Genomic DNA, 26,576 nt, shown 5'->3' with positions numbered 1-26,576 from the left:
ACAGGCCCTGCCGGGGCCGAAAGAAAAAAGAAGTTTGTTGGTTGTTTTTTTTTAATTGTAAGGGAAAGAATGAAGAAAAAAGAGAAAGGAAGTGAAAACTTGCACAAAACGCATGAGTGGGAAGGCGAAGAAAAAGATTTTCAACAGCCGTTGAAAAAAATGCGTCTTCTTAGCTCCGCGAAACTAAGAAACTGGGGACCGCGCGCCTCTGTCAGGTGGGAAGGCACTCGCACATGCGCGGTGTGGACTGACTAGAACTTTCTAAGTTCTTAGAGTGCAATCACTCTAAAATTGTCCGTACCGGGGCTCCGTCGGTGCCGTCACCCATCAGTTAAGAATATGCTGCCTGCTTGTCCTGGGATAACTTATGTTACCTCATTATAATAGGTTTTTTTGATTGTGAGTCAGTTTTTGTTTATTACGGTGCACATCCAGGGAAGGGTGGGAGGGGGGATTATTTCTGTCATAATTTGATTTTTAAATATTTATACTTGGGATGGGTGGGAGGATGGAAGAATATGGCTAATAGGGTAAGGTTATTTCTGTGTTTTATTAAATTATCATTAGGTGGGTGGGGGGGAAGAGAAATTGGATGGTTATGTATATTTGAAAGTTAAATGTGCTTATATTGACTTAATATATATGATATATTTATGTATTGCACTATTGAAGACTGGAAAATCAATAAAGATTTTTAAAAAAAGAGAAAGACACGGGGGAAGCCACTGCTTGTTCTGGGTCGGTAGCATGGAATCTTGCTATTCTTTGAGATTCTCTATGGATCTATAGGTTTTGGCCAGGTACTAGGGACCTGGATTGGCCACCGTGAGATCGGGCTTCTGGGCTTGATGGACCATTGGTCTGACCCAGTAAGGCTATTCTTAGGTTCTTAGAGTCATGTGAGCTGTATTTCGGCTGTTGCTATCTTTTCTGATGCTGTTGTAAGCCACATCAAACTGAAATTGTTTTGGGGATAATGTGGGATAAAAGTGTCACAAAATGAAAATTTTTATGGGAACATATTTAGTATGGGGAAAATAATGGAATTACAAAGGCAAATCAGTCAATTAGAGGCCCAACATAATAATACTGATCATAAAAGAACAATAATAATACAGTGGTACCTTGGATTACGAGCATAATCCGTTCCAGGAGGATGCTCGTAATCCAAAATGCTCGCTTATCAAAGCAAAGTTCCCCATAGACAATAGTGGCCACAGTAACGATTGGTTCCAGAACCCGGGGTATATACCTGTCGGGGCCGGGTGCTGCAGCGCCGTCTCCTCTGTCCACCTCCTCCGTCCATCATGAAGAACAACCCCACAGTGCTGCTTCGGGGGGATGCCTTTAATGTGCCAGCCGCCGGAGAACCCGCAGTGCCGCTTCAGAGGGATGCCTCTTCCATCTGCCAGCCAGCCCTCCACGTCGGATGCCCCTCACATGCTGGAGAGCCCCCACCTGAGCCCACGCAGCCGAGCGCTGCCCCACCCGCACGCCGCACACGACACGCACAACACCGATGATTGACGCTGTGCGCTGCACATGCATCGTGCAGGGGGGACGGCACCCGGCCGCGCAGGCCCAGACAGAGGTCCTCCAACCTACGGAAGGCACCCAATGTGGAAGGCTGGCCGGAAGACGGAAGCGGAATCCCCCGAAGCGGTGCTTCCTGGATTGTAAGTGCTCGTTTATCGGGGCAGTGTCAAAAGTTTGCTGAGTGTTTTGCTCGTCTTGCAAAACACTCGCAAACCGGGTTACTCTCAAACCGAGGTTCTACTGTACTTGAAAATCTTCTCCAAAGGCTGATTACATGAGCTCCACTAAACAATCCTAGGATGATCATTCAAATAAAACCAATAGAATGTAAACATGACCACTGAAAATATTTATTATACCATTCTTCCAGGGCAGCTCAAAACACTTTACATGGATTTATTCAGGTACTTAAGCATTTTCCCCTGTCTGTTCTGGCGGACTCACAATCTATCTAATGTACCTGGGGGCAACAGGGGGATTAGGTGCAAAATGTAGTAAAAGTGAGTGAACTCTAGGCCAATCAAGCCATTGTGACATCACTGATGAGGTTGGCTCTTATTGGTGGAATGAGGCATTATGACGTCACAATACCAGCTTTGGTTACAAGAGACAAAAACTTTTCACACTATTTATTCAATTTTCTCTACTGTTCTCCCAGGGGAGCACAGAACGGTTTCACATGAATTTATTCAGGTACTCAAGCACTTTTCCCTGTCTGTCTGGATTAAGTGACTTGCCTGGGGTCACAAGGTGCAGCATAGGTTTGAACCCACAACCTCAGGGTGCTGAGGCTGTAGCTTTAACCACTGCACCACTCTTGAAATCACCATGTAGTAAAAGTGAGCCAAGTATAGGACAACCATGCCATTGTGACATCACTGATGAGGCTGGCTCTTATTGGTGGAATGAGGCATTATGACATCACAATACCAGCTTTGGTTACAAGAGACAGAAATTTTTCACACTATTCATTCAATTTTCTATGTCATTCTCCCAGGGGAGCTGAGAACGGTTTACATGAATTTATTCAGGTACTCAAGCATTTTTTCCTGTCTGTCCGGATTAAGTGACTTGACCAGGGTCACAAGAAGCAGTATGGGATTTGAACCCACAACCTCAGCGGTGGTGAGGCTGTAGCTTTAACCACTGCTCCACACTCTTCCCCCAGGGAAGGGGTTCCATGACCTAGGATTCATCTCAGGTGTCAAATGTTTTGCAGAATTCCACCTACAGCTCTAGATTCCTCGCCATACATACGGAAATCAGGCTGTTTTCTTATCAGGCAGTTCAAACGTGGAACAATCGTACCAGTTGACTCTTCCTAATTACTCTAGCTAAAGATAAGTGTTATTCTAACTTTCCTATGCACAGATAGTGGTTGGACCCTTTCTGAGATACGGAGCAGGTTCTCTGTGGAGTTTTTTTATGCCAGCGATAAGATTTGATTGTAGGTTTTGATACCACAATTAAATTAAAGAAAGAACATTTAATGATAGAGTTGAACCCATGGTCAGTTAGTAGTTTAAATATTAAATATATTAAATAAATATTTGAGGTTATGGTCAGGAAGGAGGTTTTGAAGTAAATAATTACATCACATGCATTCAGGATGAAGACTTGAAAGATCCATGTTATAAGATGACACTGGATGACAACCTTTAGGCTCAGAATTCAGAAAAGACAACTTTCTTCGTTGCTTCGCCGCATCCGCTTGACACCAAATCACCACTATGTATCAATAATCTTAATTCCCCTATCCAACCTACCATAAAGATACTAGGTGTAACTTTGGATCAGTGCCTAACCATGAGAGACCAGGTGGACTCCTTGATCAGAAAGGGATTTTTCACTCTCTGGAAACTCAGATCCATTAAAGCTTATTTCGATACAGCGGCATTCAGAACCCTAGTCCAATCCCTCGTACTGAGTCTACTTGACTACTGTAACATCGCCTATTTAGCAATTTCCCAAAAGAACATGCTGCGTTTACAATTGATGCAAAATGCAGCGGTCAAACTGATCTTTGGGCTGAGGAAGTTTGACCACGTGACACCCTACTACCGGCAGCTGCATTGGCTGCCAATGGAGGCGCGCGTAAAGTTTCAATTTGCCTGCTTCTGCTTCAAAGCCCCTAAATATATAACTGACCTTTTCGTCTTCTCAGCCAACAGACACAAGAGAAGCTCACATTCCAACTTCGTTTCCCCCCCAGAGAGAGGTTGTAAACTGAAAAAAACACCATGAACATCTTCTCTCACACCAAGCAGCATCATGGGGTAAAGACCTAGAACAATTGCTTTCGCCCACTACTTATGAGGAATTTAGGAAACGTCTGAAAACACACCTGTTCCTAAAGTATCTAGACAACTGATCTTCTCTTCTCTCTCCCCTCTATAGCGATTAACTTGTTCTATTGATCACTCTCTCCTCAAAAATGGATTTCCTGTCCTATTAACCCTCTTTCTTCCTCCCCTCTTAAAGTCAATCAATTTGTACCTTTGCTTAATCTTTGTAAACCGCATAGAACTTCACGGTATTGCGGTATATAAGCTGTTATTATTATTATTATTATTATAAGAGGTCTCTTTACTGAGAACAGTGTATTTTTATAATACTTCAACCTCCCAATATATTTACTTGGGGATAAGTTCTTTGTTATCAAAATAGGGTATCATTTGAATGATAAAAGATAGTGGGTTGATAGAAGTGTTATATTTATCATTAAAAAGCAGTGAAATACTAAAAAAACTGTTTAAAGCAGGTATCGTTTAAATTATCCTTTATACCCCCTTTTACGTAATTGACGCGATAAGATTTAAGGCAGCTAAAAGTTTCTGTATGCGCAAAAGTTACCCATTTCGATATGTTACCCAGTGAATGATGGAACAAATTGATGCTCCAGCAAAGAAGTCTGTCATATTTCCTTGAGACATAAAACCGTGTGTCTGCATTTAGACCAGCAGATACTACGGAAGATTTCCTGCAGCTCCATTCACAGCTATGTCAGGCATAAATTGTGTTCGCTTCAAATATTTACCACTTCAACTGCATATGCAAAACACAAATTTAGACTAACTGAAGAGGATGTGAACCACTAAAGTGTATTCCTCGTTTTGCATAAATATTACAATTCTGTAATCTAGCCAGGAGGTGAAAACAGGCTGAAAAGAGAAAGGAAACTGATTAATTAATTGGGTTTCTCTCTCGCTGGAATTCTATTGGGCGAAAGCCAAACAGAAAATTCAAGCAAAGTTCACGAACTCTAATTAATAAAAGCTGCCGTTTTAATACTAACTCGGTGTCATTTCAATTAATGGTCATCACAATCGCCTACTTTGCTTGTGAACAGATGAGAAGTCATGTGCACTAGCTGAATTCATTAGCAATTTTGCTTCTATCTGTAGGTTGAATTAACCCCTGATATTCAGTGCTGGGTCTTGTACAGCTCCCGGCAATGAACAGCCGGCCATGTCTGTCGACCCGGACGCTAAACGGGCATCAGCTAATATTCAGACGCATAATGTTAGCATGGCTGTTTTGTTGTCCTAACTTTACTTAGCCCGTTAGAGGACTTAAAATTGCCGCTAACAAACTAAGGACTAGATGCGCTAAAGTCAGCGATCGTCGCTAAACTTGTTATAAGAACATAAGAAACGCCTTCACTGGATCAGACCCTAGGTCCATCTAGTCCGGCGACCCGCACATGCAGAGGCCAAGCCAGGTGCTCCCTGATGGAGACCTTGATTGATTGATTCGCAAGAAGGTGCGCATCCAACTTGCCCTTGAATCCCCGAATGGTGGTGTCCGTCACCACCTCCTCCGGGAGAGCGTCCACCACTCGCTGTGCGAAACAGAACTTCCTGACATTCGTCCTTGACCTGCCGCCCCTCAGTTTCAGTCCATGACCTCTTGTTCGTGTCACATTTGTCAAATCCTTTTAGTATTTTAAAAGTCTCTATCATGTCTCCTCTTTTCCCAGCTTTAGTGACATTCGCTTTTACCGACCCGATGCACAAAATGTCTCATCACGTGCTTTTCCCCTCGTTGCCCATTTTATGATCCGGCCATGCAAATTAGCTAAAATTCCAAGCGATTGATGTACTATCCATCACTTGGCTATATGCAAAAAAAAAACAAAAAACCCACAAGGGTTTTAGCTATCGGAAAAAAACAACTGTTTTTTTTTTTTTAATTTTCAATGCAGATAAGTGGACTGAGGAATAGGGAGTGAAAATTAGTGAGGTAATAAATAGAAAAAGCTCTTCAATTAGGCATTTCCTCAATCTTTTGCACTTATTATAGAGAGAGTCTATTGCGAATGGTTACGAGAGCTCATGTTTCTCAAGTTCAGGCTTTACATTTTGGTTGTGTTGAGACAAGAATATGCCTAAAATGTAAAAAAATGGATAATACATTGGCTCATGCTTTTTGGTTATGTCCCAGAATTCAGAAATTTTGAAAAGCTGGTTGTGTTTTTCTTGGATCAATTATTTCTAGGATTGTGGGGTTCCTTCCCCCCAAATGGGACAGGATTTTTAAGAATTATTTCGTAAATCCTTTATTATAGGTCAAAAATGTATTTTACACAACATTGGTTGGAAGAAAGTCCACCCTCATTTTGGCAATGGAGGGCAGCATTTCATGCTCTTATGATTACGGAAGCTAGGGCGACCCCCCAGAATAAATTTGGGATGACCTGGGAACCTTCTATACAGCAATTATCAGTCAGAGCAGGCAGTTTTGGAATCAGAAAGTGAAGCACTATTTATTAGTAATATTTGGGAATGGGGTGGGGGGAGGGAGTGTTGGGAGGTACTTTATCGTGTTTGTATTGTGGTGATAACTGATTGTTGATTTCTTTGAATTTATATATCGACAATGTATCAACTGAGTTGAGATGATATTCTTGGTAAGATTTTTGTTATGTATATTTTATTTTTAAACTTAATAAAAATTATTGAACATTAAATTTTTTTTCAATGGCACTTGTGTTACATGCCAATCAGGACCTTAGACTCCTCCCTCTATATCCCATGTCATACACAGGGAGGGGCCTAAGGTCTGACTGCTGTGCAAATCAGGGCCCTAGGCTCATCCCTCTGTATCCCATGTTATGCATGGGGAGAGGCCTAAGGTCCTGATTTGCTCAGATGTTAGACCTTAGGCCCCTCCCATTAAAAAACTCCCCCACCGCCAATTATGGCCCACCCCAACAACCCCCAATGAACGTGGCACCAGAAATCCCCCCCCCCCTGAGAGAAAATTGGCAGGAGTCTCTGTGTGCTTCAATCTTTCTTAAACAAACGCCATCCATTTCAATGACTACTAATAAATCAACCCGGAAATGACATCTTTCACCCTGGAAGTACTAAAAATGACAAAACTATCAGCTGGTGTTAAAAACAAGATAAAAATGGTTTGTAGTCATTGAAGTGGACAGCGTTTGTTCAAGAAATATTGAAGCACAAACAGACTGAGGTACCTTGGGAGTATGTTTGAATGTGTTTGAGGTTTAAAATGTAGCCCTTGTAACAGACACGAACGTAAAATCAGCATCGGGTATTCTGAAGCAGCTGATGAGAAACGCGTCAAAACCCATTCAAGTCTGCACAGCTCCAGCACAGATAAGTTCTTATATTATTATCTATTATTTCAATATAGTAGAAACTGCAATGGTGAACGTTTTCAAGAAATTTTCAGAGTGCCGTGATTGAGAAAAGGAGAATCCACTGCTGGGGCTGTTTGCTCTAAGTCAGGAATTGATTGGTTAGCATGCTACACTAAAACGATCAACACATCACCTGTCGAACCTTCACCTGTCTCTTGCCACATGCAGGACACAAACCGTACAAGTTTGTCCGGCATAAGTCTGATTCAAAATACAGTACCATTGTTATGGAAAAAAATCCATCATTCGTCCCATTATTAAAGATAAAAACGTTAGCCATGATGACCTTTCAAATTATAGACCAATTGCTAATATTCCCTTTTTGGCAAAGCTGACTGAAAAGGTAGTTTTCAATCAAATTTCTGATTTTGTGGAAAAGACTAATCCCAACCAAACTGGCTTCAGACATTATCACAGTACCGAACTCTCATTAATTGGAATGACCACCTCCATTCAATACTTTCTCGATCATCACCAGTCAACACTACTAATCTCTATTGAGCTTTCCGCGGCTTTCGACACAATTGACCACCAACTGCTTCTTAACAGACTTAAATCTATTGGTATCTCAGGCCAAGTTCTTTCCTGGTTTGAATCGTATTTAACAGATCGTACATCTACTGTTTTCTTTAAAGATGCAACATCAAAATCTTCATTTTCTACTCACGGGGTGCCTCAAGGGTCTATTCTCTCTCCTTTACTATTTAATATTTTCCTGGCTCCCTTAATCACTTTATGTCAATCTGTGGGATTTCAGATTTATGCATATGCAGATGATATCCAGCTCCTGCACCCAATAGACACTAATAAAACATCTGATATCCAAGATATTAATGAGAAACTGGATCAAGTTTACCACTGGTTGAACATGAATAAATTGGCACTTAATATTAAAAAAACAAAGATCATGTTATTTCCATGGAAAGACAGTTCCGTGCTTCCCGCTTCAATTTCTATAAAAAACACCCCACTACAATCAGTCAATAACATAAAAATTTTAGGGGTGATTTTCGATAACAAACTAAATTTTCACAATCACATTAGCAATATCGTTAAAACATCATTCTATAGATTACGTAAAATTCGTTCAATCTCCAAATTTTTATGTCCAACATCACTAAATATTCTAATTCATTCTTTGGTAATCTCTAAAATAGATTACTGTAACGCACTCTTTAAGGGAATAGCATTAAATGAAATTAAACGCCTTCAAATAATTCAAAATGTTTCCATCAAACTTATTACCAATTCTCGAAAGTTTGACCATGTTACACCCCTTTTAAAAGATGCACACTGGCTTCCGGTTATCCACAGGATAACATATAAACTCTGTTTGCTTACCTTCAAATCCCTTCTCAGTAAAACACCAGCATTCATATAGAAGTGCCTAATACCATATAATCCTGTGAGAACTTTAAGATCAAATGAACAAAACTTACTAACTACAAGACGCCAATTTATTTTTTCAGTGACCGCGCCACAGACCTGGAACGCCCTTCCAATTTACTTACGAAGGGAGCAGGATCTGGGAAAATTCAAAAGTAATTTAAAAACTTTCCTTTTTAAAGATGCTTTTGATATTTAATTTTTTTTAATACCCAGGTCATTGATTTCATTTTATTAATATGCTTTTATTTTTTTTTGTTCCCTTATGTACCTTTCCTTTTTTGTTCTACTTTCCTATATTAAATTGTATTTCACTACCCCTTTTTTACCTTATGTTATGAATTTGATGAATTAATTTTTAACCAATTGTATTGTCTGAAGTTTGTATTGTATTGTTTTGTAATGCTCCCCTTAAATGTATTTTAATTAATTTGTTCATCGCTTAGAACTATGATTAAGCGATTAATCAAAAGAATTAATAAACTTGAAACTTGCTGGATTTGGCCACTCTTGGTCTCTATTTGCGGGATATACCATTCAGTTATGTCTGGCATTGGCCCCAGCTCATTGCCCAAGTTGCATTTCCATCTTCTTTCAATTTAAGCATCCCCTGTGTCTATCCCATGCTCACAGTTTTAGACTCCACCATCTCTCTTGGAGGGGCGCTCCGTGCATCCACCATCCCCTCTTTGAAAAAGTATTTCCTAAATAAATAAATTTCAGAAAATCTGGGGACCATTAACTGATTTTTGCAATGAATGATTAACTTTTCCCATGATAAGATATTTGATTAGGGGGGAAATGGGTGGGCTTTACTTGTTGTTATTTCATAATACAGGACTATTTGAGTAGTTTTACAGTATATTGAGTAGGGAGGGAGGGAGGGAGGGGAGGGGAGGTTATTCTATTCAATAAGAATAATTTAAATATTAGATTTCTTACATAATTTTTAAAATATTACAGAATATTAATTTGTTATGAAATGTTATACTTAAAGCACATATGAGAGTTAATCAAGTGTGTATCTTTAAGTTCATATGAATTTAACTGCTACACTTGTTGTAACATGCAAAAATGAATAAAGAATTTAAAACCGAAAAAGTGTTTCCTCACATAACTCCTACAGGAATTCAAGACAAAGTTGGACAAGTTCCTGCTGAATCAGAACGTACGCAGGTAGGGCTAGTCTCAGTTAGGGCGCTGGTCTTTGACCGTAGGGCCGCCGCATGAGCGGACTGCTGGACACGATGGACCACTGGTCTGACCCAGCAGCAGCAATTCTTATGTAACTCCTGAATCTACCTCCCTGCAACCTCCATGCATGTCCTCTAGTTCTGCCGCCCTTATGTGTCTGAGTTTGGTTTGAATATTAATACCTTTCAAGTACTTTAAAGGTCTATAAGAAATCACCTCTCTCTTCTTTTTTCCAGCATATATATAAATTCAAGTCCTCATATGCCTTATGGCACAAATCCTGTACCATTTTTGTCGTCTTCCTCTGAACCGCTTCAAGTCTTTTTATATCTTTGTAGAGATACGGCCTCCAAAACTGGACACAGTACTACAAGTGGGGCCTCACCAACAACTTGTACAGAAACATCCTTTCTTCTGCTGGCTACGCCTCTCTCTCTCTACGCAACCTAGCATTCATCAGGCAACAGCCACCGCCTTGTCACGTTCAGACACCATCACCCCAAGGTCTTTCTCCTGATCTGTCCATGTCATTCTCTCTCCCCTCTCTTGGATTTCTGCCCCCCACATGCATCACTTTACACTTCTTTGTATTACATTTTAAGTGCCAAGCATTAGACCAGGGGTGTCCAACCTTTTGGCTTCCCTGGGCCGCATTGGCCCAAAAAATGTTTCTGGGGCCGCGCAAACACTGCAGCAAGACAGAGGAGGGAGCCAGCAAGATGGTAAACACACAGGGGCAGCAGAGGAAAACACAGCATCGCCCTCGACCGGGGCCACACAAATACTTCACAGGGCCGCATGCGGCCCTTGGGCCGCAGGTTGGACACTCCTGCATTAGACCATTCTTCTCATTTTTGTAGATGGTGTCATCTGCAAAAAGGCAAACTTTTCCTTCTAACCCAGGGGTGTCAAAGTCCCTCCTCGAGGGGCCGCAATCCAGTCAGGTTTTCAGGATTTCCCCAATGAATATGCATGAGATCTATTTGCATGCATTGCTTTCATTGTATGCTAATAATAATAATAATAACTTTATTTTTCTATACTGCCATAGTCAGACGACTTCTAGGCGGTTCACATTGAAAGAAGGCTGGACATTCAGCGAATTACAAATGTGTGAGAGGAATGTTGCAGAAGAAAGGGGGGGAGTGAATGTAAGCAGGGTTGAGAGGGAAAAGGATGTGAGAGGGGGTTGGGATTGCCTGAGAGATTGTTTCGGGTTTGTAAGGGAAAAAAGCGTAGAGCGAAGGTCGGTCTGTTTAGGTGATGAATAGATCTCATGCATATTCATTGGGGAAATCCTGAAAACCCAACTGGATTGCTGCCCTCGAGGAGGGACTTTGACACCCCTGTTCTAACCTTTCATCAATATCACTCACGATTGGCCCCAGTACCGATCCTTGAGGCACTTCAATACTTTCTATCCTGTGAGAAAACTCCATTAACTACCACTTTCTGCTGTTTGTAAGTCAATCCATTTCACCCCACTTTAGGTCCTAACTTTAGCCCACTGAGTTTGTGAGGGACTGTATCAACAGCTGGACTGAAATCCAAGTAGAATGCATCCAGTGCATGTTCACTATCCAATTCTTTGGTCACCCTGTCAAGGAAATTGATCAGATTCATTTGGTACAGTTTTCCTTTGTGGAAGCCATATTGCCTCAGATCTTGTAACCCACTGGATTCAAGGAAACTCACTATCCTTCCCAACCACCTATGTAAGGCTTCCCAGCCTATAGTTTCCCACCTCTTCTCTGTCTCCGCTTTTGTGAACAGAGACCACATCCGCTTTTCTCCAATCCCATGGAACCTCCCCCATCTCCAAGGATTTAAGAAACAAATCTTTAAGAGCTCTCTCAAGATTTGGGGATGGCTCCCACCCAGCCCCATGACTTTGTCCGCTTTCAGTTTTTCAAGTTGTTCATAAATACTTTCTTTGGTGAATTGAGTCATATCAGCTTCTATTTCAGGTGCATCGTTAACAGCCGATGGAGGCCATTATTCCCTGATTTTCCTTGGTGAAGACAGAAGTATTTGTTAAGCTTTTTCCTCTTCGCTGTTCACATAGTGGTTCATATCTTTTAATCTGACAATTCCATTTCTAGCCTTCCTTCTTTTACTAATATACCTGAAAACTGTCTTGTTATGTTTTTAGGAGTGGCCTAGTGGTAGAGTTGCTGCCTGCAGAGGTCAAATCCCAGGGCTGCTCCCTGTGATCCTGGGAAAGTCACTTAATTCTCCATTGCAGATAGAGAACTCTTACCTGAACTCCCCGTCAGACGTAAAAGGACTATTCAGATAGAGGGTAATTTCTTTCATTTCGTAGCACGGTGAATCACATTTTACTGTCCCCTAAAAAGAAATTACAAAATAGGTTACAAAAGTGTAGCCTAAGAATATATGTTTCCAATTTAATCACAAAAACAGATAAAAGCCCAACCTCCATTTCAGGCTACTTCGATCGTTCCACATTACAGGCAGTCCCCGGTTTAAGAACGCCCGACTTACATCAAACTCGTACTTACGAACCGGGGTCCTGCCTCTTCCTTCCTGTGTCAACGCGCCCCCTCTTCCTCCCTTCCTGTCCAAAAGCGACCCTGCTCCTCCCTTCCCCAACACACCCCTCATCGTCTTTCCCTCCGTTCTGTGTCCCAAATTCCTGCTTCCCATGGGTGTTTACCTCATCTGGTCGGCTCCCTCCTCCCATCGCAGTTCTCTTTCCAAAGCCGCAGCTCACAGCTGACCCGGAAGCTCCTTCGTGCCTCCCGCAGGTGTTTACCTCCTCTAGCTGGCTCTCTCCTCCCAGTTGCACTTCTTTTTGTGAAGCCGCAACTGCTGGTTCCAGGACGAGGCTTGCGGATGACCCAGAAGCCTTCCCTCATGTCAGAGGGAAGGCATCCAGGTCAGCCACAAGCCGCATGTAAAAACTAGCAACTGCAGCTTTGCGAAGAGAAGTGCAACTGGGAAGAGAAAGCCAGCTAGAGGAGGTAAACACCTGCAGGAGGCATGAATTTGGGACGCAGAACGGAGGGAAAGACAACGAGGGGTGCAACTGGGACACAGAAATAAGGGAGGGAGTATAAACTTCGGACAAAGGATGTAATAGTATTGTAAACCGCTTAATACTCAAATTTTAATTAGACCTACGCATTGGTCGCAAACTTCTCTTTTTCTTTTCTATGCTTATCTTTGCTCTTATATAAGAACATAAGAACATAAGCAATGCCTCCACTGGGTCAGACCTGAGGTCCATCGTGCCCAGCAGTCCGCTCACGCGGCGGCCCAACAGGTCCAGGACCTGCGCAGTAATCCTCTATCTATACCCCTCTATCTCCTTTTCCCTCAGTATCCCACGATCCCTTTATCCCTCAGGAATCCATCCAATCCCTGTTTGAATCCTTGTACCGTACTCTGCCTGATCACTTCCTCCGGTAGCGCATTCCAAGTGTCCACGACCCTTTGGGTGAAAAAAAACTTCCTTGCATTTGTTTTGAACCTGTCTCCCTTCAGTTTCTCGGAATGCCCCCTCGTATTTGCTGTCCCCTTTAGTCTGAAGAATCTGTCCCTATCCACCCTCTCTATGCCCCTCATGATCTTGAATGTCTCTATCATATCTCCCCTGAGCCTCCTCTTCTCCAGAGAGAAGAGCCCCAGCCTATCCAGCCTCTCAGCGTATGAGCAGTGTTCCAGCCCTCTTACCATTTTCGTTGCTCTCCTTTGGACTCTCTCAAGTACCGCCATGTCCTTCTTGAGGTGCGGCGACCAATACTGAACGCAGTATTCCAGATGTGGACGCACCATCGCTCGATACAATGGCATGATGACTTCCCGTGTTCTGGTTGCTATGCCCTTCTTTATGATGCCCAGCATCCTGTTGGCTTTTTTCGAGGCTGCTGCGCACTGTGCAGATGGCTTCAGTGATGCATCCACCATCACACCCAAGTCTCTCTCGAGTCTGCTGTCTCCCAACAATACCCCCCCTAATTTGTAACTGAACAACGGGTTCTTTTTCCCTATATGCATGACCTTGCATTTGTCCACGTTGAAGCGCATTTGCCATTTGTTTGCCCAGTCTTCCAGCTTGTCTAGGTCCCTTTGTAGGTCCTCACACTCCTCCCTGGTCCTAACTCTGCCGCACAGTTTGGTATCATCTGCGAATTTTATAACCTCACACTTTGCCTCCTTTTCCAGGTCATTGATGAATATGTTGAAGAGTAAAGGCCCCAGCACCGATCCCTGTGGCACACCGCTCGTGACTCCCCGCCAGTCAGAATACTGACCCTTTACTCCAACCCTCTGCTGTCTGCCCGACAGCCAGTGCTTGATCCATCTGTGCACATCCCCTCCCACCCCGTGGTTCCACAGCTTCTTAAGTAGCCTTTTATGTGGCACCTTGTCTTTTCTTCTTACCCACCAGATGTGTTTTCCCTAAATGTTTCTTCACTTTCTTTAAAGATTGTAGCTCATCCCCCTCGCCTTCTGTACCAGTTATCTATTTGTACGTATATACTATGTATTTAACTGTATAAAACTGTTTTGTTTTGACCCTTATTTTTAAAATGTTTTACGCATTGAAGTATTTGGCATTGCGTGTACAACAAACCTTAATAAACTTGAACTTGAATCTATATCAACTGTAATAAATCCAATCCAATCCAATCCAAGAATGCGCCAGATGCTCCCTCCAGGCCTTTCCCTGTCTGGGTAATAATTGCTTATGGAGGGGGAGATATCGATACTGCACAATGAATCATCTTTGAACTTAATACCTCAACCTGTGAACTTACATGTGTTGTCTTGTATTCATTCCCCGTCTCCCCAGCACTGTATTAATTTGAATTTTTGCTACTGTTTTGGTGAGTTTGTATCTATTTCTTTCATTTTCTGCACATTTCTTTTTTCCATTCATATTCGTTGAATTTCTTTTCATCCCACATTTTAATCCTACATTTCAAATTTTTAGCTTTAGAATTAGGCTTCTCCTGTTATATTGTCATAAGTTTCAAGTTTATTTAAAATTTGATTGCCTAATCATACATTCAAGGCGATGCACAATTCTAAAAAACACTTTATAAAAACGTAAAGGGGAACAAAAAATTCATATTCCCAAAACATGACTTACCGGAAAAGGTACAAGGTCAGCATCTACGAGACAAACTTGGTTCTTTTTGTTGCATAGAGCTTTTTGGACCCCAGTTCGTTTGCAAAAGTTGGATAGCTCTAGGTCTAATAGATGCTGGCATTGTAATTTAGATGCTGGGACTCTAGATCATTTACTTTTTTTTTTGTCCCTTTGTCAATGCCTTTTGGAAGTTAATTTGGTCCCAAATTAATTCAATGTTAGAAAATCATGTTGCCCTATCCTATGATACTATTTTATTTGGAACGTCTATGAGATTCAAGAGTCAAATTTCAACAAATAACAATACACTTTTGTTAATACTGACGGGGGTTGCCATTCAACATATTACTGGAAATTGGAAGGATTATACTAAATTTAATTATACCTTTTGGTGGAATTCAGTTTGTCATATTTATAAAATGGAGAGAGTGCTTGCTATACAGCAAGGAAATTATAATAGTTTCAAAAAGATTTGGGGGCCATTGATTGCATATTCTAATGATTAGACACCTTGGACACCTTTTTATTACATAGGACTATATTTAATGTTATGTGATTTAATGAGTTTATTCCTGATGAATGGGATGGGTGGGGGAGGGGTCTTTTTTATATGCCTTTGACAATAATTGTTAGAATGTCAAGCGATTTGTATGAATTATCTGATTGAATATTGTACGCTTGTTGCAAGAGTTAAAAATGAATAAAGAATTTTAAAAAAAAAAACCCATGACTTACCGGACAGACAAAATCAAAAAGGAAAGCCGGGATAGAAATACAATAATTGAAAGCAAATGAGACAATTAAGGGAAACCACAAAAGGAAGGGTTTTTAAAAACTAAAAAAAAAAGGTCAGAAGGCTTCAGCAGGGTTGAGAGGGATCAGGGGTCGAAACTGATGTGTGCAGTCCTAAATTTGCGGCGTCTAGCAGTCAAAAGCATCTTTAAAAAGAAAGCATTTTAACTTGCTCTTAAATCTATCAATATTTCTTTATATCATATCTATAAAATGGAAAGATTTATTGCAACGCAGCAGGGATATTTCAGAAAATTTCAGGATGTGTGGAAACCATTTACAAAATATTGTACGGATTAGTTGGCATTGTTTCCCTTAATTTATTAGTTTAATTGTGAAGGAGGGGGATATTTTAATATTACATATTATATAAGATAATGGAATATATGGTAGGGAGGGAGGGGGGAGGGATAAGAGTTTATGTAAGATACCAATGATAGTTTTTAAGTGATGTATTTATTGTTAATGTGATTGAACATATATAACACTTATTGTAATTTTGAAAATGAATAAAGATTTATAAAAAAAAAAATCTATCAATATTTCGTTCTTCCCTTAAATAAATTGATAAGGAATTCCACAACTGAAAAGATGTATTGTCTGTGTATTGATGGTTTTAAGTGAAGGAACAGCCCCCTGCATCGAGAGAGGAGCGTGGGAGCCCTGCTCCGCCCCCCTCCCGACACAGGAAAGCAGCCTTTAAAAAGAAAACTTCATCGGAGGTGCCTGTCCTCGTTTTCAGCCCCCTGCATCGAGAGAGGAGCGTGGGAGCCCTGCTCCGCCCCCCTCCCGACACAGGAAAGCAGCCTTTAAAAAGAAAACTTCATCGGAGGTGCCTGTCCTCGTTTTCAGCCCCCTGCATCGAGAGAGGAGCGTGGGAGCCCTGCTCCGCCCCCCTCCCGACACAGGAAAGCAGCCTTTAAAAAGAAAACTTCATCGGAGGTGCCTGTCCTCGTTTTCAGCCCCCTGCATCGAGAGAGGAGCGTGGGAGCCCTGCTCCGCCCCCCTCCCAACACAGGAAAGCAGCCTTTAAAAAGAAAACTTCATCGGAGGTGCCTGTCCTCGTTTTCAGCCCCCTGCATCGAGAGAGGAGCGTGGGAGCCCTGCTCCGCCCCCCTCCCGACACAGGAAAGCAGCCTTTAAAAAGAAAACTTCATCGGAGGTGCCTGTCCTCGTTTTCAGCCCCCTGCATCGAGAGAGGAGCGTGGGAGCCCTGCTCCGCCCCCCTCCCAACACAGGAAAGCAGACCCCTATTGTTTGTTTAAAGACCAATTGTTATCCCTCACACAAGCTACACGCTCTCCAACTAACATAACAGCATACACAACTTACACAACTTACTATAACTAGCAACAGTAATTTACTCAATCCTCTTTAACTTAACTGGTTGCTCTCTGGCTCCTTCCTTTTCTGTCTCCTAGCTTTCTCTTCTCTACTTGCTCCTTCAGCTGCCCCAATAATAACACTTCAGCTCCAAGCTCCTGATCTAATTCTATAAAAATTTGACCCCCACCAAACTTTAACTCACCAATAGGACCAAACCGAGTTTCCCCTGATAGTGAGTTTCCCCTGAATCCCTCCGACCTAACGCCCCAAACCCCCTTCTTGCCATGCCTCCAACTATCCAGGCCACCACCCTCCCCGCCCCTCCTCCCACCACTTTACAAACCACCCTCCCGCCCATTCCCACTCCCACCACTCCCACTACACTCCTTACAACACTATACTTCACCATCCCCATTATTACAGGCCAAGGCAGATACGGAGATATCTCCCCCCAACCTAAAAAAAGCCGTTCCAGAAACCCTGCCAACCTCATCCCCATTCTTCCCTCTCCACAAACCCCCTCTCACAACACACTCAAATTGGCACTCATCAATGCAAGATCAGTCAACAACAAATCCTTCCTCCTACATGACCTCATCTGCGACAAGACTTGGGACGCCCTCATGATCACCGAAACCTGGCTCCAAGACAACGAGGGGATAACGCTAGGCGAACTATGTCCTCCAGGCTACCAGGCTCTAACCTGCTCGCGTACCTCTGGAAAAGGAGGTGGAGTGACTTCCATTATCAAAACCTCCGCCACACCAAAACTAATAAACTCCATCAATATTCCCTCCCTAGAAGCTATTGCGTTCACCTTAGGCCACAAACAAAAAACCGCCCTCATACTCCTCTACAGAACCCCCAACTCCCCAGCAGATACCCTAGAAACCCTCCTCGAATTCATCACTGAACTAACCATCTCACACAAACACATGACAATCCTAGGAGATTTCAATTTCCCAGACTACCCCAACACCTCAGGACAAATTGACAACTTCCTCTCCTCCCTCTCCGACCTAGGATTCCACCAAACTATAACCACCCCCACGCACTCAGCAGGCAACATCTTAGACTTGCTTTTCACCCTCAGAGACCCAACGACAGAGCCCCAGGAAACTTACACCTCCACACCTGTCCCATGGTCAGACCACCACCTCATTGAATTCGAACTCCCACTCGATACTGCCCTAACCCCACGTAAAGATCCCCCCCCCCCCCACCCTACGTCAACTCCCTAATTCGGTCAACCCTCAAGATATGGCCGTAGGTATTCGCACCCTAAACGAATCTTGTACCCAACATCCCCTATCAATTGACCTGGCAGCCGCCACATGGCACTCTAACATCCAATCCCTCTATAATAACCTGGTCCAAACAAAAACAACCCAAATAATCACCAACAAAGCACCTGCTCCCTGGTACACTAATGACCTCTGATCCATAAAACGATCCCTGAGGAAAGCAGAAAGGATCTGGGCCAAACATCCGGACAATGAAACCAAAACCCACTGGAAAAACATATCCACCACATACAAAGCTGCCATTCTAGAGGCAAAAAAGACCTACTACTCTCGTCTCCTACAACAAGCCCCTTCTAGATCAAAACAACTGTTCACCCTCACCAACCATCTCTTCACCAACGCCCAAAGGAATAATCAAATCAACCAAACAGAACTCGATAGCGAAACTCTCTCGGACTTCTTCCAGTCCAAAGTACAAAACATCCGAGCTAACCTCGACCTCAACACCAAACCCACTCCTACTCAGCTCCAACCAATTCCATATACCCCCCCTTCCGCCACTCTCTCCCAATTTCATTTAGCCACTCATGCGGAGGTCCTCGAAACCCTGAGAGAACTCAAACCCTCCAACACCATCCTCGACCCCTGCCCGTCCAGCCTCCTGCTGTCTGCCGGAGACGCCATGGCAGAATCCATCCTCCCCATCATTAACACCTCTCTAACTACTGGAACTGTCCCCCTCAGCTGGAAATCAGCTATTATCAAGCCCACTCTCAAAAAACCCTCCCTTGATCCTAATGAACCTGGCAACTATCGCCCAGTCTCCAACCTCCCAATTGTCTCCAAACTCCTTGAACGAATTGTGCTCCACCGCCTACACCCTTTCATTGAAGAACAAGCTGCCCTATCCCCAGCCCAATCCGGCTTCCGTAAGGGCCACAGCACAGAATCAGTACTCCTTGATATCATCGACGACAGCTGGTCAATACTCGACAAAGGCAATGACGCCCTACTAGTCCTACTTGACCTTAGCGCTGCCTTCGACACAGTTGACCACCACCTACTCACATCTAGGCTCCACGACCTCGGAATCAAAGACACAGCCCTCCAATGGATCACCTCCTTCCTTCACCAAAGGACCCAAACTGTCCTACTAGGGACACATAAATCTAACCCTAAGCCTATCAAATATGGCGTTCCTCAAGGCGCCCTTCTATCCCCCCTCCTATTCAACCTCTACATCAAACCTGTCATCGATATAGCGCAAAAATATAAAATCAAAATCCACTCTTATGCAGATGACATCCAGCTGCTCCTCCCCTTAGGCGAAAACCGGCCATCCCAAATTGCTAACCTCGAACTCTGCCTCACTGACATGAAAACTTGGATGTCAAACAACAAGCTTCAACTTAATGCCTCCAAAACCGAACTCCTATGGATCAGAAACAAAAACACCAAATACCTACGACCTACACTAACATGGGATTCCACTCTACTAACGGCAGCAGATCAAGTTCGCAGCCTGGGAGTAACCCTAGACGGACACCTATCCCTATCTAACCACATATCCCAAGTAGTCTCCACCTCCTTCTACTACCTTCGCCAACTGAAAAGGATCAAACCCTACATCTCCACACCAGACCTCTCTCAACTCCTATACGCATATGTCCTCTCCAGAATGGATTATTGTAACTCCCTATTTAATGGACTAACCAAAAATAATATCAAACGCCTCCAACGGGTCCAAAATGCAGCCATCCGCCTCCTACACAACCTCAACTACCACGATTCCATCTCCTCGGCACTCCATGCTGAACACTGGCTCCCAATTAGCCAACGCTGTACTTTCAAAGCCCTGGCAATTGCTCACAAGAGAATCTACTCCACCACCCCCTCCTACATAAAATCCAAGCTTCCCATCTACAACCCCACTCGCACCCTCTGCTCAAAATCAGAGATACGCCTATGCACCCCCCGGAAGATCCCTGCTCACAGAAACTGCCCACAAACGATCCTACAGCCACTTCATTCCACACCTCTGGAACCAACTCCCCCCCCCAACTTAGACAACAGAACTCATTATTAACATTCCGTAAATCGGTAAAGACCCTCCTCTTCAACTAAAGATCTCCTCTGTCTTCTCCCCCCCTTAGGCCCCACCCTCCACTCTCCTATCTCCTTCCCGAAATTCCAGTATGACCCTCTCTTACTCTATCCACTAACAAATTGTACCTAAACGCTTATAACTTTCCTTAAACTAAACTACTGTATTTCCCCCTTCTCTCCTTCTGCTTACTCTCCCTGTATTTAATTCTCTCCAAAAACTATAAATCCAATCCCTAATCCTGTTGTACTACTTATATGTCTAGTTACTCCCCACTGTGTATGTTCATTTGTAAACCATTCTGAGCTATTGGGAGGACGGGATAAAAATCTAAATAAATAAATAAATAAAACATAAGTGTCAAACAAGTTCCCTTTACTTTTTTGACATTTATCTTCACAATATTTTCCTATGTATGCTAGGAAATGTAGTACCGGCTTATTCACATTGTTTCAGGTAGTCTGGTCAGATGACGTAAACGCGTAACTTAAGTGTGAGATCCTGCACACTGGCCATAAGGTCGTCCAAGCCTTTTCCAAAGAGTAATTGGCTCTTAAAGGGTAATTTACTCAACTTTGCCTTGGAGAAGGAGTTCCCCCCAGCATCCTGAGGGCGGAAATGGAAAAAGCCAACATTTTGTCCACGACCCTGAAAAGATCGAATAAGATGGTTAAGGGGTTGGAGGAGCTGCTGTACAGCGAAAGATTAGAGAAACTGGGCCTCTTCTCCCTCGAACAGAGGAGATTGAGAGGGGACATGATCAAAACATTCAAGATAATGAAGGGAATAGACTTGGAGATAAAGACAGGTTGTTCACCATCTCCAAGGTAGGGAGAATGAGAGGGCACTCTCTAAAGTTAAAAAGGGATCAATTCCGTACGAACATAAGGAAGTTCTTCTTCACTCAGAGAATGATAGAAAACTGGAACGCTCTTCTGGAGTCTGTCATAGGGGAAAACACTCTCCAGGGATTCAAGACAAAGTAGATAAAGACAGGTTGTTCACCCTCTCCAAGGTAGAGAGAACAAGAGGGCACTCTCTAAAATGGAAAGGGGACAGATTCCGTACAAACGTAAGGAAGTTCTTCTTAACTCATTATCTAATCAAATTAATCATGTTACTAAAAAATGCTTTTTCAGTTTAAAGATGCTTAGAAGAGTACATCATGGTGCACCCTCACCTGGAGTACTGCGTCTAGCACTGGTCACCGTACATGAAGAAGGACACGGTATTACTCAAAAGGGTCCAGAGAAGAGCGACTAAGAAGGTTAAGGGACTGGAGGAGTTGCCGTACAGTGAGAGATTAGAGAAACTGGGCCTCTTCTCCCTCGAACAGAGGAGATTGAAAGGGGACATGATCGAAACATTCAAGATAATGAAGGGAATAGACTTGGTAGATAAAGACAGGTTGTTCACCCTCTCCAAGGAAGAGAGAACGAGAGGGCACTCTCTAAAGTTAAAAGGGGATAGATTCCGTACAAACGTAAGGAAGTTCTTCTTCACCCAGAGAGTGGTAGAAAACTGGAACGCTCTTCCGGAGGCTGTTATAGGGGAAAACACCCTCCAGGGATTCAAGACAAAGTTAGACAAGTTCCTGTTGAACAAGAACGTGCGCTGGTAGAGCTAGTCTCGGTTAGGGTGCTGGTCTTTGACCAGAGGGCCGCCTCGTGAGCGGATTGCTGGGCACAATGGACCACTGGTCTGACCTTGGCCCTCGTACCATCTAGGCACTAATGTCCCCCAAGGGACTAGAAGAGACTAAGCCAGTGGCTCCCACCCCCCTTGAAGTGTCGCATGGCACGTCCATTACATCTGTTTTTGAGTAAATGTGAGATGTTTTCAGGCAAATAGAGGCTTTTACTTTAAATCAGGAAATCCAAGATGGCTGCCACAGAAGCAATTTCAGTGCCAAAAATGGCCTGTGGGAACTGAGTTGGGGTAAAAAAAAAGTGCGATTTTAGAAGTGGGGGGCTCTGCAAAGGAGGCGGGGGAGGGGTTTTAGAATTTTATCAAATATTTAGATCAGTAGTAAAGAATATTGTATATGATGTTTGTGATTGCATAGGTTATGGTTGGGATGGGAGGGGGCGGGTTAAAAAATTTTAATGTTTTAATGTTGACTATGATAGTGATTCAAGTGATGTATTCAATTTCAATTGTTATTTATTGTTACACTTGTTGTAAGATGTAAAATGAATAAAGATTTTTTAAAAAAAAAGTGGGGGGCTCTGGCTCTAACCCCAGAACCCACTTCATCCCCCCACCCCCCCAGTACTGTATCAGAGGTTAAGCCTGTTATTGTGCCATGATGTAGGCTGGGTGCTGCTTATAGTGAGGCTGCAGACAGTTTACAGGGAATCCAGACTGCTTGTCTCTTCAGACTCTTGGGCCCAACGATCAGCCAGAGACCTCAACCCCACCGGATCCTCGCACGCGCAATCAGAGGGAGGAAAGCAGTCGGCCCAGATCCTGGAAAACCTGCCACTCAGCCTGTGCTCCAGCCCACTGTGAACAGAACTTGGGACGAGCCTTGCTCCCAAGGGACAGGAACCTGAGCTCCCAGACTGTTGGTGCAGGCTGACCAAGAGGGCGCACTGCAAGGCAGTCTGCCCTGAGAGTCTGCACTCTTCTGCTGCCAGAGATGTCCCACAAAAGGGATCTTCTACAGCACCGAAAAGCCTTGCAAACGGTAAATAAAAAAAGGAATTTAAAAGAAAAATAAACACGATTTCCCCGGATATGTCCTCTTTTAGAGGACATGTCCAGGCGTCTGGACGGCTTTTCAAAAGTCGGCACTTTGTCCAGGTGCTTCCGAGATCGGGGCCAGGGCTGGAGTGCATCTGAGCACGTGCAGATGCACTCCGGCCCCAGTCTGAAGAGATGAGGTTTGTGTGGGGCTGGGTTTTGGGGGTGAACCTGGGGGCGTAACAAGGCAGGGCCACATGTCCTCTTTTACCAGATGGAAAATCTGTTAACCCTGTGTTACTAGTGATAGGATGTCATAATCTGAACCAATGGGATTCAAACAGGGATTGGACGGATTCCTGAGGGATAAAGGGATCGTGGGATACTGAGGGAGGAGCTGGGATGTAACACAAGTATAGAAAGCTAACCAGGTAATAAGTATAGAAACCCAACCAGGTCGTGCATGTGCAAGACCGGAGGGTTAGGACTTCGATGGGAAGATAGGACTTCAATGAGAAACCAAGGTGGCAAGGGAGCCCCTTCTGGTGATTCAGACAGGTCGTGACCTGTTTGGGCCGCCGCGGGAGCGGACTGCCGGGCAGGATGGACCTATGGTCTGACCCAGCGGAGGCACTGCTTATGTTCTTATGTTCTTATGTTCTTCAATGTATTCGTTTATAAACCACTGCTCCTTCTGTACATACTAGTAAATGTCCATATATTTGCTGGTATTCTTCTAGGTACTTTACAAAAGGCTCTATATTTGGCACCGACTTTCCTAAAATGCAGCAGGAATTGAGCGTATCCTGGCCTAGACATCTCAATTCCAATCCTTACAACCTATCAGAAATGGGCCTCTGAGTCACATACACTTCCCCCTCCACATTCATGAGATGTTAGGGGCAGAGCCGGCCTGCAAATATGGAAAAATCGAGAATAACTTTAGGGCCGACTCTGACCCTCCCCCACCTCCCGGACCTCTCCACACCTTACCTTGTGGTCTAGTGGTGAAGCAGGACAGGAGCAATCTTCCTACGCTCCTGCCCCGTGGAGAGCCATCGACAAAAATGGCTGCCATGAATTCCCGCTGTAATCTCGTGAGACCACAGGAACTCATGGCAGCCATTTTTGTTCATGGCTCTGCTCGGGGCAGGAGAGTAGGAAGATTGCTCATGCCCCACTTCACTGCTAGACCGCCAGGTAAGGTGTGGAAAAGTCTGGGAGGCGGGGGTCAGGGTTTAGAAATTTGCAAATAACCGAACTCGCAAGTCCTAAACCTGAAAATTTGGAAGAAGAAGTGTACATTGAATATCCAGGCTCAACACCGATCATAGGAGTTATCTGGTCTCCCTCCCACAGTCTAAATATCAGCCCCCAAGGGTTTATTTCAGAAGGATTATAGCCAAATGCGGACTAAATTGAAAAGAATATAAAAATTTAGTACAGCCCTAATCTATGCTAAGCATAACATTGTGAGTGCAAGTTTATGAGTGAACTCCCATTCTCCACCCTCCCCCCGCCCCTAAAGCAGGCATAAGTCTCCTCAGCTAGCCAATATCTGCGTCTTTGCCCCCAGCATTTTAAAGACACAGATATTTACTAGTCTTTACAATATAGGCTTAAAATAGGGGCCTCCTTGGCTTTCATACACAGGTGACCTGTTTTAAAACTACCCTCCTTAAGTATACCAAGAGAACAAGTGTATGAGGCTGGTTAAAAAAAGGAACACTGGCTGCCCATAAACCACAGAATAACATACAAAAGTTCCCAAATGTCAAAAGCACCTTCATTTCTGGAAAGAATGCTCACTCCTCATGCTCCATCTAGATCAGGGGTGTCAAAGTCCCTCCTCGAGGGCTGCAATCCAGTCGGGTTTTCAGGATTTCCCCAATGAATATGCATGAGATCCATTTGCATGCACTGCTTTCATTGTATGCTAATAGATCTCATGCATATTCATTGGGGGAAATCCTGAAAACCCGACTGGATTGCGGCCCTCGAGGAGGGACTTTGACACCCCTGATCTAGATCATTAAGATCCGAGGATAAGAATTATTAACACTCGACGGGATACAATCTTTTCTGTGACGGCTCCCAACATATGGAACTCGCTGCCTGCACACTTGCGAGAAGAACTAATCTAGATAGATTTAAAGGAAATCTTAAATGCTTTCTTTTTAATCTAATCCAGGGGTGTCCAATGTCGGTCCTCGAGGGCCGCAGTCCAGTCGGGTTTTCAGGATTTCCCCAATGAATATACATGAGGTCTATTTGCATGCACTGCTTTCATTGTATGCTAATAGATCTCATGCATATTCATTGGGGGAAATCCTGAAAACCCGACTGGATTGCGGCCCTCGAGGACCGACATTGGACACCCCTGATCTAATCTAATCTAGTCTTTGGTTTATATACCGGGTCGTCTCTCATTGGAGCTCGACTCGGTTTACAAATAGGCAGGAGACCAGAATACAGTACTCCCCCAAAATTCGCGGGGGTTCTGTTAGAGCAGGGGTGTTCAATGTCGGTCCTCGAGGGCCGCAATCCAGTCGGGTTTTCAGGATTTCCCCAATGAATATGCATGAGATCTATTAGCATACAATGAAAGCAGTGCATGCAAATAGACCTCATGTATATTCATTGGGGAAATCCTGAAAATCCGACTGGACTGCGGCCCTCGAGGACCGACATTGGACACCCCTGTGTTAGAGGAACCCCTGCGAATTTTAAAAAAAAAAAACGTAAAAGGCAGGGGAGGCAAGAGAGGGCAGCTGGAGCGCTGGCGGGTGAAGAAAATCACTCGCGGTCTGCTCCAACCGCCGCTTCCTGTAGTAAAAGTCAGGCTACACCAATCAGGAGCTGCTTTGACACGAAGCTCCTGATTGGTGTAGCCCGACTTTACTACAGGAAGAGGCGGTTGGAGCAGACTGCGAATAAATGATTCCGCGAACCGCGAATTTGCGGGGGAACACTGTATACATAAAATAAGTAAGAATAGTAGAAATTAATTTAGTCTATCATAAAAGTAGATCTTGCAATGTTAGCGATTAGTAGATTTTGCAGGTAAACTATTTAGGCATTATGAGAATAGCTACAAAACCACTAAATTAGGTGTGTTGTAACCTACTTTTATCCCCTTTTTTGTTCTCCTTTTCTTTATGCATTGTAGTTCTTCCTACTCCCCTTTTGTTCCTGTCATCGTTTATTTGTCTGTGTTAAAGTCTTTTAATTCCCCCAAATATTCTGTCTATCGTCTCTCCCTTTTTTTAAAATTTGTGCATCGCATTGAATTTATTATCATGCGTTTTAATTAAAATTTTATTAAACTTGAAAGATTTTACTAAGGGCCTCTTCTATTAAACTGCGCTAGCAGTTTCTAGCGCAGGGAGCCACGCTGAATGGCCTGCGCTGCTCCCGACGCTCATAGAGTTCCTACGAGCGTCGGGAGCAGCGCGGGCCATTCAGCGTGGCTCCCCGTGCTAGAAACTGCTAGTGCAGTTTAATAGAAGAGGGGATAAGAGT

The 26,576-nt window shown here is 43.6% G+C and overlaps 1 protein-coding gene across 2 annotated transcripts in view; it reads right to left on the bottom strand.

Annotated features, from left to right (window-relative positions):
- The window catches only part of CFAP47 (cilia and flagella associated protein 47), a 1,062,207-nt gene that overhangs the window by 540,375 nt on the left and 495,256 nt on the right, over positions 1 to 26,576 (bottom strand). For both annotated transcript variants that reach the window (XM_033947561.1, XM_033947559.1), the window contains exon 39: positions 12,045 to 12,133. In XM_033947561.1, the coding sequence (XP_033803452.1) occupies positions 12,045 to 12,133 (89 nt within the window). The remainder of the gene's footprint in view (positions 1 to 12,044; positions 12,134 to 26,576) is intronic.

The sequence above is a fragment of the Geotrypetes seraphini genome, chromosome 6 (genome assembly GCF_902459505.1).
Source record: "Geotrypetes seraphini chromosome 6, aGeoSer1.1, whole genome shotgun sequence".
NCBI lineage: Eukaryota > Metazoa > Chordata > Amphibia > Gymnophiona > Dermophiidae > Geotrypetes > Geotrypetes seraphini.
This window is presented reverse-complemented; position numbering and strand designations above follow the sequence as displayed.